This window comes from Elgaria multicarinata, chromosome 17 (genome assembly GCF_023053635.1).
Source record: "Elgaria multicarinata webbii isolate HBS135686 ecotype San Diego chromosome 17, rElgMul1.1.pri, whole genome shotgun sequence".
NCBI lineage: Eukaryota > Metazoa > Chordata > Lepidosauria > Squamata > Anguidae > Elgaria > Elgaria multicarinata.
This window is the reverse complement of record NC_086187.1, coordinates 10,095,811-10,109,219: the sequence shown is the minus strand read 5'-3', so window position 1 is coordinate 10,109,219 and position 13,409 is coordinate 10,095,811. Positions and strand designations below refer to the sequence as shown.

General features: G+C 44.5%; 1 protein-coding gene across 8 annotated transcripts in view; it reads left to right on the top strand.

The window, feature by feature from the left end:
• RBFOX1 (RNA binding fox-1 homolog 1) overlaps positions 1–13,409 on the top strand; it is a 1,470,150-nt gene that overhangs the window by 301,808 nt on the left and 1,154,933 nt on the right. The window contains exon 1 of one of the 8 annotated variants that reach the window (XM_063143440.1): positions 9,188–9,285. The exons of the other annotated variants lie outside the window; for them this stretch is intronic. Coding sequence (XP_062999510.1) covers positions 9,241–9,285 — 45 coding nt within the window. The 5' untranslated portion in view covers positions 9,188–9,240. Of the gene's footprint in view, positions 1–9,187; positions 9,286–13,409 lie in introns of those variants that run through there. 8 annotated transcript variants of the gene reach the window in all.

Genomic DNA, 13,409 nt, shown 5'->3' with positions numbered 1-13,409 from the left:
TCTGCTAATGCCAGTTGATGATAACCAGGCCAAAGTGCCAAACACAAGGCATCCCGAACCAAGCTGGCACTTCCTGTTTCTAGTTGAATGAGGCTATTTGTGTATTTGGGCCAAGTATTTGTGTACTTGGCCCAAAGCAGAGCTTGTCTTCCCATGGAGAGGCAGGGATTGCAACAATGCTTTGAACAGTCGTAGAACTAAGTCTGTCTACTACAGACTTCTATGCACTGTGTCCTGATATTGAATACAGTCCTATTATGGAACTCACTACCACAAGATGTAGGGATGGCCACCCATTTGGATGGCTTTAAAAGGGGGTTGGATAAATTCCTGGAGGAGAAGGTTATCAATGGCTACTAGCCCTGATAGTTGTGTGTTATCTCCAGTTTTAGAGGCAGTAAGCCTGTGTGCACCAGTGGCTGGGGAACATGGGTGGGAGGGTGCTATTGCACCATGTCCTGCTTGTTCATCCCTGGCCAATGGCTGGTTGGCCACTGTGTGAACAGAGTGCTGGACTAGATGGACCCTTGGTCTGATCCAGCATCAGGGCTCTTCTTATGTTCTTATGATCCTATTAAGCACTCAAGCTACTATGCAGTGAAGATCACATAAAGGAAGATCAGGTACATGCTTGTTGACTCCACTCCCTCTGTTACATCCCTGTTGCCTGGTCCCAGCATGTTCTATGCATCATGTGTGTGGTCTGAAGAGAGAGTTCTCTACACGTGCAGCCTCCCCAAGTAATCTAGAACATTGTTCGACCAGGGTTCTAAAATTGCATGTGGATCCTACATTCCTAGAGCAGGATTCCTTCTGCAGATATCCACTCTCCCAAGACGTGTAAGGGGGGTGGGGTGGAGGGACAAGAATATGGTGGAGGGGAAGAATCATTGAACACATCCCTGCCCTTCCCTCATGGTTTGAGGCTTACAGCCCCTGAACTTCTCACCTATACAGATGAAGTAGAACTTTTTCCTCTTGATCGTTTTAAACATGGTTTCAAACAATTATGATAATTCATCAACCCTGCTCTGACTTGATGGACCTCAAACTGGGGGACTCTAGCAGCGGGACCTGGACATCTTACATTCTGTACCACACCTCCCCAGAGAAAATAAATGCTAGTATGCTTTGTGCTGCCACAATACCATGGTGGATGGGCAGAAGTTAGCTTGAGCTACCAGGTGAGGAGAGGTCAAGCAAATTAAGTTTCATAGGAACATCCACACCTGCCTTATACTGAATCAGACTCTTGGTACATCTATCCCAGTATTCTTGACAATGACTGACAGTGGCTCTCTCGGGTTTCGGGAAGGAATTTTTGTTCCCCTGTCCTAGTTGGAGATACCAGGAATTGAAGCTGGGATCTTCTGAATGCTAAACATGTGCTGTACCACTGAGCTATGGCCCTGTCTAGGTTCCACTTGGACCTATAAAACTGATGACTCTGGCCATGAGGACTTCTCCTCTGGTAAGTATTGTGTTGGTGACAACTCCATGAGACCCTTCAAGTACAGCATTCCTATAGGCCCTTCTTACACCCTTGAAGAGGCCACACCACACCTTTTGGCAACAGTGGTCCATGAGGCACCCAGGAAGTCAAAACAGAAGGCTGAACAACCACCCAGTCTTTTGATACCAAAAGGTGTAGAAGCCAGTAGCATCTTGTTGACAAAATGTACTTTTGAGAGCTGGAAGAAAATGGACTCCTCATGAGTTAGAGAGCTCCTTTTGAGTAAACGGTAACTAGTGATCACGGCCTTCCTCATAAGTAGGGATACATCTAAATTTTGTTGTGGTCCATTTGTGACTAGAACTTGCCCCATTTGCACACTCTGGGGGCAAAGTGTACACATTCCTGAAAGGCATGCTGTAGAAAATGTAGACTTTAAATATGCATGTTTTGGAGAAATGCATTTTCACACATTAGTCAACAGACATATTTTTTTAAAGAGTAATCAATTGCATATTTTCCTCATTTGAACAATAACCAACAAGAAACAGCTCACAATTAGGAATGTTAATGCGAAAGACTGAGCTTTGGGGGTGCAACACAGAGAACTCCAATTAGCTCAAACTTTGCTGATTCTCCAAACTCTAATCCAGAGTAGCACCAAAGTGCCAGAATATCTCTGATGACCTGCAGCTGAACCCTCAGTGGGGCTCAGGAATCTCAGGCTTGAAAGCCTCAGGCCAGAGAGATATTGGGACAACACAGACCCTATGCACTGTGTACCCAGTTATTTTGCTCAGTACAGTCTGAGTAGCACATTCCTTAGGCTGAGTGTCCTGATCCCTTGAACACCTGTCCTGAGAGCCCATCCATCTATGTCTGCTTGACCAATAAGGCCTGCTTGACCAACAAACCCTAAATTGTGAACCAATTTACAATAGTGTGTTTGTTTGTATATTGAAACATTTATATATCACCTTCTAACAATTAGATTTCCAGGTTGTTGTTAGTGGGGGTGTTCACAAAAACTAAAACAAAACAAAGCAAGCAGTTTAAAATCTCATATCCCAAAATGCAGGTCTCCTTGTGTTCTGAAGCGTCGAAATGATGTGTGATAGATTTGCTTTGTCACAAGTCCGTCATCTCTTCCAGACCCACAGATGTCAACTGTAATCTGTTTCAGAATAAGCCTCTGTGTGTGTGTGTGTGTGTGTACGCACGCCATAAATCACATGCTAACGTTTGCAATGGAATATGCTTCATTAGGCTTGCCTTCTATAATATTGTTGGATCATTAGGTGGAGTGTAGACAGAAATCATTTCAGTCCTAATCCTTCAGGCGTAGGGAGCCCCCGTGTGTTTGTTCTATAAATGCTTTGCTAATTGAAGTTCCACGTTCCCTTTTCTCTGTGGGAGGATATTTTCTCTTTAGTCGGCTGCTGGATGCATAGAATGCACAGGTTGCCTTGCTGCTGCATAGGTATATAAATAATTAGCAAGATGTCTACACATCAGCCCAAGTCACAGTTCTTGTTCCTGCTGCTGGTGGTGATTTTGATCCAATAATCAAGTGTATAAAACAAGTCTAATTGAGCCTCAAATGTATGGATTCAGTAGATGTGCAGGAACTTTGCCTTCCTCTTAAGACTCAGGCCTTAGCTAGATGGGGCAAAATCCCGGGGCGATCCCCGGGATCGTCCCTGTGCATCCACATGACACACAGGGGATCCTGGGATCAGGGAGGGGTGATCCCTCTCTTGCCTTGGGATCTCGCCCTCGCCTTTTAGCTCGCTTTTTCCATGGTCTTGGGATAGACCGCAGAACGTGTGGGCAGGCATTGCTGGTTGTGTCCTGGTTCCTCGCGAGGAGCTGGGACCCGTGCATGGGGTGGGGGAAGGGGGAAAATTAAGTTTAAATTTCAAACACCCTACCTTTCTGCGCATGAGCGTTTGTGTGCTCTTCTTTAAGAAAAAAATTAAATGGTGGCCGCGAAGTCCTTGCCCTCTGAGGTCATCATGTGTAAACAGAGGGGGAGATCTCGCAATAAAAATATTGTAAGATCTTCACCCATCCGTCCCGCTAGACCACTAGGTCTAACTGAGGCCTCAGTCAGGGCACGAGCCTAAACAGCACCCATCTTTCATTTTTCTTCTCTCCAACTCACCTTTCAGGCCAGATCTACACTTAGGTTAGACCTACCCTACTGCTTTATAGCAATATTGAAGTGCACTGATAACCATTGGGACATATTACACATTCCATATACCTCTTTCATTGGGCCTTGCTAGGCCAGGGGTTAGCGCGGTGCGAGGCCCGTGCTCTCCCCTGTGCGTCCAAATGATGCACAGGGGATAACGGCCTCAGCCAGGGCTTGAGCCGCCCTGGAACCGCGCTAACCAGAACCGCTTGTAGCGCGGTTCATCCTGTGGTCCTGGCCTCAGGTTGGGCTGAGGCCGGGACCACGCGCGTGTGGACCAGTCTGCCGCTTTTCCTGGCTACTGCACTTACGTGTGAGTAGCCGGGAAAAGCGGCAGACGGGCTGCAGCGCTCCCACCGCCACTGAGTCCCCAGCCTCTGTTTCCCACCCACCCCCATGTCCCTGACCTGTGTTGGCCTCTGCCGCCAAGTCCCCGGCTTGTGATGCTCGGTGCTGCCATATTCCCCGGCCGGGCATCACAGGCCGGGGACTCAGCAGCGGAGGCCATCACAAGCCGGGGACATGGGGGGGTGGGAAACAGAGGCCGGGGACATGGGGGGGAGAAACAGAGGCCGGGGACATGGGGGGGCGGGAAACAGAGGCCGGGGACATGGGGCGGGAAACGGAGGCCGGGGACATCGGGGGCAGGAAACGGAGGCCGGGGACATGGGGGAGGAATTGCGGGTGGGAGACATCGGGTGTGGGATCGGACATCGCGGGTGGGGGGCGGGTGGGAGAAGGAGAACGGGGCTGGGGGACATTGGGGGGGAATCAGACATTGTGGGTGGGGGGCGGGTGGGAGAAGGAGAACGGGGTCGAGAGAAGGAGACTTTAAAAAAAACTACTTACCTTTCCCGGCTCCTGCTGCCTCTTTAAAAATAAAAAAAATGGCGGCCGCAACAGCTCTCCTCCAGAGCTCATTACGGCTCACGTTTATTGCAGCTCCCATCTGAATAAGGACGAGATCTTGCGTTATTCCTCTAGCAAGGCCCATAGTGTTATTTCCTGCTTTTTATTCCACATTATCCAAAATACTGCAACAAATGCCATTGTGTGTCCTACAAGGTATACATGTGCAAGATGGATATAGTGTTACTATGATGGGACCGCAATATTTGACCCAAGATGTAGATCTCTGCCATGACTGGGGAAAAGGTCAATACCAGCCCTGCAAGGTGTGATCCCAGAGCTCTGAAGCGTAACGGAAGCTTCTGGGCTCACCTTGTTTCCATCTCCTCCCTGTTTGCAGGGCCCCATGTAGCCCTGGCACAAAGCAACCAGTACCTTTAGGAAAGAAGCATTGTCCCTGGACATAGAAATGGATGGCCAACAGGAGCAGCAGATAAAGGTGCAGGTGTGATGTTAATGAAGGGGTGAAGGGTGAAGTACATGCACAATGCATTATTGCATTTAATGTGCATGTGCTTCCTTAAAAAGAACTGAAATAACTTTTATGTTTGGGGGCTGATCAGCGCTATGGTATGGAGGGTAAAGGAATTCAACCCTTATTCCCTCTGCTACAATCTCTCCCCCCCCTTCTCTCTCTCTCACACACACACACTTGATGTTGCTATTTTCATTGGCAGGACAACAGGTCCATTATGAGGCCGGGGTGTGTGTGTGATCAAGGGCGTGATTTTTTTAGGATCATAGTGGGAGAAATGGTAAAACTTTTCCCCTCCACCTGCCAAAATCCTGATCCCACTCACTCTATTCCATCATGGTGGCTATTCCATCCATCCATCCATCCATCCATCCATCCATCCATCCATCCACTGTCTCTGTGCTTGTTAAATGCAATAGTGGCATCTGTAATATGGCCTTTAAGTGGGGTGAGTAAGGAACGGGATGGCCCAAATACTACACAGCTTAAGCATTGCTAGGAAAATGGAATCCCTGCAACACAAGGGAAGAGCTCTCTCTCTCTCTCTCTCTCTCTCTCTCTCTCTCCAATGTTTGCTTAATTATCCCTAAACTCTGGAGTGTCCAAAGCGGAAGCACAGTGCAATGGGAAATAACATAAGAGCCATGCAGGATCAGACCAAGGATCTATGTAGACCAGCATCCTGTTCGTACAGTGACCAACCACTTTTGACCAGGGACTCAAAAGTAAGACATGGTGCAGCAGCACCTTCCCACCTATATTCCTGAGCAACTAGTGTATACAGGCTTACTGCCTCTGATACTGGAGGTTGCACGTAGCCATCAGTTCTACTAGCCTTTGATAGCCTTCTGGATGTGACTGGATTCAAAGGTTCAAGAGGTTCCATGACTGGGGTGACCACAGTGCTGATATTCTGTACCTCCCTCCCTCCCAGGGTTGATTCCTCCTGGCTTCAGTGTATACTGACATCTCTGCAGGGGTCTTCTGTGGCAGCTGAGACTAGTGCTGTGCCTAAAATTTTGACCACGAGAACTTTAATTTTATATGGAAGAAATTGCTTTTGAAAAGAATCTCAAAGGAGAAGAAGTTTTGGAGAAATTATCATGGGTTTCATTCAGTGTTTTTGTGCTTACCTTACTTATGAGATGGTTGAGGAGTATGTGTGAACCTCCTGCCCTTCATTGTACAGTCACCTCTCTGACAGCCTGTAGCTCCTTGGCTTCCTGCACTTCCCGCCCAGGGTAAGATATCATAAATTTATTCCTTTTCAGATCAGGAAGTGTAGGCAGCCAGGGAGACGGTAGAGCAATGGTGAGATGTGATGTGAAGTGAGATGAGATTCCATTTTTCTGCCTCATTATCAGGACATTTTACAACTTCTATGAATGTGTGCTGTTGATGGTGTTTTTGACCTTACCTTACAGTGATTAGGTAAGGTCAAAAACACCACCAATACACATTCATAAAAATATATTAAATGCCCTGAGAATAAGGCAGGAAAATGGAAACTCATTTCATGGGGGAAAGAAAACTTTCAGGAAATTCCTGAGATTTTTCTTTTCTTACATCCTAGAAATTCAAGGACACATTTCAGAACTTTATTCACCATTATTTTTCGTAGTGGCTGCATTCCCTCCCCTCAAAGCCCTGGAGTGATGCTAGGTAGATGGGGCATTGTGGAGGATGCAGAATGGGGGTCAGGCTGCCAGCACAGTTGATACAGTGCAAAAAACCCAAAAGCCCTTAGGAAAAAGAGAGAAAGAAGCTGTTCCACCACCGTTGCCTATGGTGATGCCTACCTATGAGAAATTGTTGGAGAATTTCTCCTCTCTCTGGAGAAATTCTGTGAAATTGCCTCTCCAATTTCTCAACCCACAAATGGTGTGGAGAATTTCGAGAGGCCCTCTGTGCACAGCACTAGCTGAGACCCCAGGGTCCACACTGAGGTGAGATCCTGGTAACTTGATCTGCTTCTCGGAGAACGCCCCATCCAGCTGAGGCCAAGGTGATGACAACAAGAGCTTTTCCCTATTTGCCACTACAATTCATTTGATCCATTTGTATTCTGCCTTTCCACACAAAGGCTCTCAAAGTGGTTAACAACAACAGACAATTAAGCAGCAATGTAGAATAAGTATAGAACCAGCATACCGGGAAGGCGCCTTCATTGAACTGAATTGAGTAAAAACTGGTATCGCACAAGCCAAATCTATTATATGGGTTTGCTTCATATTCAGTATAAATTCAGCATACACCTACTGTTCTCCTCTGGGATACTTTTCCATTTAAGTAATTGTAGGTAAAATCATTGCCATCATAAACAGTCAAGAAAAAATGTTTCCTCTACATCTTTCATCATAGCTTTTGTTCCCATTATCATGTTTTGTATACCCGTAGAGTACTTTCCTTTACTTTTCAAATATATATATATATATATATATATAGAAAACTCACTTCTCCCTTTCCTAATTGATAGATATGGATGCGAAGTGTGTGCGCGCCTGCTTCATTGCTGGAAATGACTATTACATTATGAAAATTATAAGGCTCCTGGCTGCACTAATAAGGTGATCACAGCTAGCCACTTTGTCTGGAGAATGCTTGCGAAAATTCCACCCAAGTTGTATTGTAACTGCCATGTTATGTATTGAACTGTAAATATCATAGTGAGAGCTGGTTTGCAGCAATTCAAATTAGGCGTTGCAATTTATTATGTCCGTTGTTTAGCTCTGCTTGAGGAAAATGATTCCACCCCCTACTTGGGAAAGGGGAGAGGAGAATCCTATTTAGAACCATCTATCCAACCCCCAAACCCTGATTTGCAGCATTCAACTGATAAGAGATACTCTTTTCTGTCTTCTTACTGTGAAACAGATTAATAAATGCAAACCAGTCAAATATGTTCTAACTGGATTGTCAGTGTATTGTAGATAAATCCCTTCCCCCCTCACTTCTTCTTCAAGCTGTCCTGTATTTTATTTTATTTGCCTTGGGGCACAGTGGGATGGACACACACACACACACACACACACAGAGAGAGAGATTCATGTTTACAAAAAGGTTCCTGGATACACAACACATCTACATGCATACATATATTATATAGCAAACCTATGCTATAAATAGACGTTAAAACCACATATCCTATATTTCATTCCAAAACACAAAACTAATTATGCAGTGTAAAGATTTTTTGCTTGAGTAGAGTTCCTAATTTAACTTCCTCCTTTCCCGCCATAGAATTCAGCGAGTATTGCTTTCAGCCTTAACTAAAAAAAAGTCAAACCTGACCTACAACTCTGGATTTCCTGTAGCCCAAAGTAAATAAATAATGACACATGTGCATGGATTGGACAGACACATAGACACAGAGAGGAGGAGGAGGAGTTATGCAAAAGGTGTGTGTTGTTGTCGTGTGTCCCGTCCCCCCACTGTGCATCAGTACGAGAAAGATTGTGTAAATATAGATATATCCACACACTGCGAAACAATACACGATACAGATTAGCGTAACGGGAGCTATCCAGGCTGTCCCGTAAATGTTCTGAGTAATGCAGACGTGGCGTAAATAATTGGAAGTGCTTACATCCTGCCTTCAGATATTCCATTGCTCATGAGTTAGAATTGGTTGTCAAGTGCAAGGCACGGAGGACTGTACAAGGTGCCCTATTCTGTCATGTGGTACATATTTAATGCTTGAAAGAGCAAGGAAGCGACACGTGCGGGAGACAGAGAGAATGGAGCCCAACACACAGCTGCATAGAGCGTCAGGAAAAAGTCCGAGGCTGGGGGTGTCCTCTTCTATGGCATATTGATTAATACTTGGCCTTCGGGGCAGGAGGTGCGGGGAGAGCAGCTTAGCCCGGGCCACCTTTCGCTCGGGCCCTGCTTCAGTGACCCTTTTGTTCGTCCCTGTGCGTTCACCCCCTTCCTTCTCTTTGTTGCACTTATATTGTTTTGAGCCTTTTCCTGGAGCTGCGGAACAAGAGAGGTGCATCTAGTAGCACCTGATGCGAGCATTGTGAAGGCAAGCAGAAGGGGGCGGGCGAGGGGGGGGAGAGAAAGCAAGAACAGAGCAGGCATACAGTGAGCCCGACAGATGTCTGTATTCATTTATATTGCCAGCACGTGGGGGCCATTCGCTGGTTTCCCTTACTTGTCTTGTGCTCTCCCGGTGAGGAAAGAAGAGGCAGTTTGCAGCCGACAATGAAATCCTGGCAGTTAATTGCAGTCGTGGGAGATGCCCTTCAGGTAAGGAGGAAAGAAGGGTTTTGAACATCCCCCCCCCCACCAAAAAAAAAGAAAAAAGAGAGAGCAAGAGATGGGAGACGGGGTGGGGAAACAGAAGAAGGAATCCCTTACAAATAATGCAGAGCGTAGGCATGAAGCTTGCAACCGGAGGTGCAGAGGGCTTGGTGTGGAGGTGTGTGGAAGGGTGTACGTGGAGGTGGTGGTGGGGGGAGGCACAAATTGACATGTTTGGCTGCCGTTGTTATGTAGCTGCCTTCAGCGGCGTGGCAACATTAATGCAAAGGAGGTTTGTGTCTGCATTTGGCTTCTTGCTGTGTGATTAGAATAGAGATTGGAGCGCGTCTTGTGGAAGCGTAGCAATGGTGTTTTTCATTTTAGGGATAAAAAGGTATTGAGAGTGTGTAAACTCTCTGCAAGGGCTGCACTTCTGTTTAGCCAAGCAGGTGTTTGCCGGATGTCAGTGGCTTGGAGGGATGGCTTTTACTTCATGCACCCAAATGATTGGAGATCGCAAAGGGTCTGGGGGGCGGTAAATTGTCCTGCCCTCATTCCGACGGAAGTTTGCCTGAACTTTATCTTTAGAGGTGATGTTTGACTTTCTTTTGAATGGGCTATGCATATAAATTAGCACTCGTTCCTACGGCAGAGAACGTGCTTCTCTTTTAATATGGTTTTGTTTTTCTTACATGACATATCTTCATCTTTGAATTATACATTGACAGGGTTGCTATCTTAAAATGGGCATCCCTTTTTAAAAGTTTAAGTGTTCAGTTGTTCCTGGTTCCTGAGAGGCTTAGCCGGATTAGCCACAGGGCACTTGCTACTAATAACTTTTGTTACTTTGTTATTTTTAGGGGAAATGGTTTTGTTCATAATTTGGCCATTGAAGAATTTGTTGTTACTTCTGTCACCTAATACTTTTAATTAATCCCAGCAGAAATCAATTGATTGCAAATCGTTATTTACAAAACAAAATTGTGTACACATTTTGCATTTAACCTACTATGAACTGTATGCGATTTGATGCAATTTTGGTACATAGAGATTGTTATTATTTTATTATTTAAAGAAAATCTATGTAATTTAAGCCTGTACACACAGAGACAGCCCAATGTCCAATGCAAATTTGTTATGAGGCTGTGTGGTATATTTTTGTCATGTTGTAAGAGACAACAAACATTGAAGTAATGAGAACCGTACCATTCCCAGTGCCTGCATAAATTTGATATTAAGTAAATTACCTAAATTATGTTCAAATGGTTCCCCCCCTCCCCTACGTATTAAATGATTCTTGATAGAGTGATACATCTTTCTTTTTTAAATTTCTGTTTATGGATGGTTAAAGATAATGAGTTGTTGCTAAGAGAGCAATTTAAAAACTTCTCTATATGCAAAATGCAATATTAGGGGTTTGTGGGTTTTTTGGTAGCACTGAATTAGTAGCGGCAGTGCGGTTGTTTGCTTTACAGCATGAAATACCTCTCCTGTTATAAAAACGAAGTGCTTAGGAGTATAAAGTACTTTGTGCTATGTTTATATGTGCTCTTCCTTTCTGTGTCTTTCTGTATTATTTACAAAATGTGTGCTTTATAGCCTCATGCACTGTAGTTGTGTTTGTTTGTTTTTGAATTTGTTTGTGCAAAAAGTGGAGAGATCCTCAGTGGATCAGTTTCATTTCCTAAATGTCACCCCAGGGAGATATTACCTGCTTTGTTGGCTTTCATATTGAAATGAAACCGGTAGAGAGTTCCATGATTATCCAAAGATGTTCTTCAATCCCTGCACTCATCTCTTCTGTCTTTCTATATATAGGATTTGTGCTAGTCAACTGTTTACTGTTCCAAATAGTATATAGGCTGATCGTACCATATGGCCCTGTTGCATCATGTCTTTGGCAAGAAAATAATAATGTATAATTGAATTGGTTTTTTGTTTTGTTTTTTTACATTTTTACACTGATCATCAAAACTACAGAGAACAGAGGAGTAAAATTGTGTCGTGGCAACTGCTGTTGCTAATGGCAATAATTGTAAATAAGTATTACAATGTTTGTCTTCCATTTTGGTTTTAATTCATGAGTATTACCTTGCCTGCATACCTTGGGGCATGTAGCATGCCACCATTAATTATTTATGTTATTGGATTTTTTTTTATGTTCATGGATTATCACTTTTGAAGAAGTTAATTTTAGAAATGTGGCATAGTGGGATATAGAAGTTACCTAATTAGAAATGGGACTGTCGGGTGGGGTGGGAAGACCTGGGTTCAAATCTCTGTTGAGCCATGTAACTCACTGGGTGGTCTTGGGCCAGTCATGGTCTTTCAGCCTAGCCAATTGTTTTGAGGGGGGAAATGGCACATCCTTGAGCTCCTTGAGGAAGGTTGGGATATAAATGTGAGGTATTTACAGTTCCGGTCTTTGAACTTTACAGGGGTCCACATATTTTCAAAGATGTAAACCTGTAAATCTTAGGAACAAATGTCTTTCATGGTAGTCCATGCTGTTTTCCTTAAAACTCATATTTGCTAACCTATAGAAGTAAATATTCACTACGTATAATATTTTTGGGCCAGGTGGAAGAACAAATCAAAACATCACCATATCACTTCATGCTTTGGGTTTTGGACCTTTGGTTGTGACAGCACAGGTGCTGATGAAATTGTATTTTGCTGCTGTTATGATGGTGGTAGGAACATAAGCTGAACCTAGAGTGGATTCCACTCACTTTTCAAACTCCGTAGTCTCATGAACTTCTAAGAGCAATGCTTATTTTAATTTTGCTATGTTTTTAGCCCAAGTTGTCCAAACACATTGGTGAAAAGAAACAGCAGTAAGGTGTGAAATGATAAGTTATGGCACCATTCTCCATGAAATCATTTTGCCCATAAGGTTGTACTTAATTAGCATCCTTGAAGAATATAGCCAGGGGGTGGGGGTTGTGCTGAGTAAATCCTTAAAGGGGTGTACATGGAAAGTGTTGATTCATGTTATGTGAAGGAGCTTCAGTATCAGATATTACATCTCAAGTCCCCCCCTCCTTTGCCGTCATTTCTTCTTGGGGTGGTGGGGGCAGGATAGAAAGTTTCCTTTTCCCCAGGCTGCTTCAACATTATTTTTACATCTCCTTAAAATGTGCAAATGGCCTCATGGAATTCTCCACCCTGTCTGTGGATAGAGAAATTATGGGAATCATTTCATCAAATTTCTCCAGGAGGATGGGAAATTCTCCAACTGTTTCTCAGGGGTGGGCCTCCACATTACCTGTGGCCATTAGTGCAGGTTCTCTCTCTCTCTCTCTCTCTCTCTCTCTCTCTCTCTTCCTTCCGTCCTTCCTGTTGGCAGCCTGGCCACCATTTTCCATTCTCCACAATACCCCAGGCTTGTGTCATTCTGGGGCATTGCATGCCACCCCTCCACAATGGTAAAAGCCAGTGGATGGTGGTTTCTCCGATTTCGGTGGGGCTGTAGATCCATTTGGACTTTCAGTCAGAACCAGCCAGAATTCTAAAGGTGCTGTCCAAGGTTCTGTACCGTATCCCCACCTTGGATAGATCTGGCTGGTTCTGACTGAAACCCATATGGATCTACAGCCCCACCGAAATAGTTCTGGCTGGTTAGTTCTGGATAGTTCTGTCTGGTTCTGACCAAAACCCAGACTGGATTCACAGCTCCATCAAATAGGAGCCACCACCCTCCAGTAGTAGAAATGTTTCAGACAATATCCTGCGAAGGGACTGCTTTTTCCGAAAACAGTGAATAAGAAAAAGAAACATCTCATCAAGTTTGTTTTCTGAGAAATTTCGGCTCAGCTCTACCGGTGACCCCACCAAGGCATAATCATCTTCATAAATGTACAAACGTATCCCACAGCTAAGAGCATTTACTTAAGGTACCAATTTGACTCAATAGAGTATGCAAGTAAACGCCTTCCATAGGGTACTAGAACGTTGCCTTTTCTAGTCTGAAATGACATCCATTAGAATAAATATCTCATGCATTAAAACATATTGCATTTTTAAACGTGGAAGCAGTGAGATGATCCAGTCGTTTTAGGGGAACGGCAGAAGAGAATGATTTCTCTCTCATGACAATGATATAGCTGGATCGCAGCAAACACTTGGGT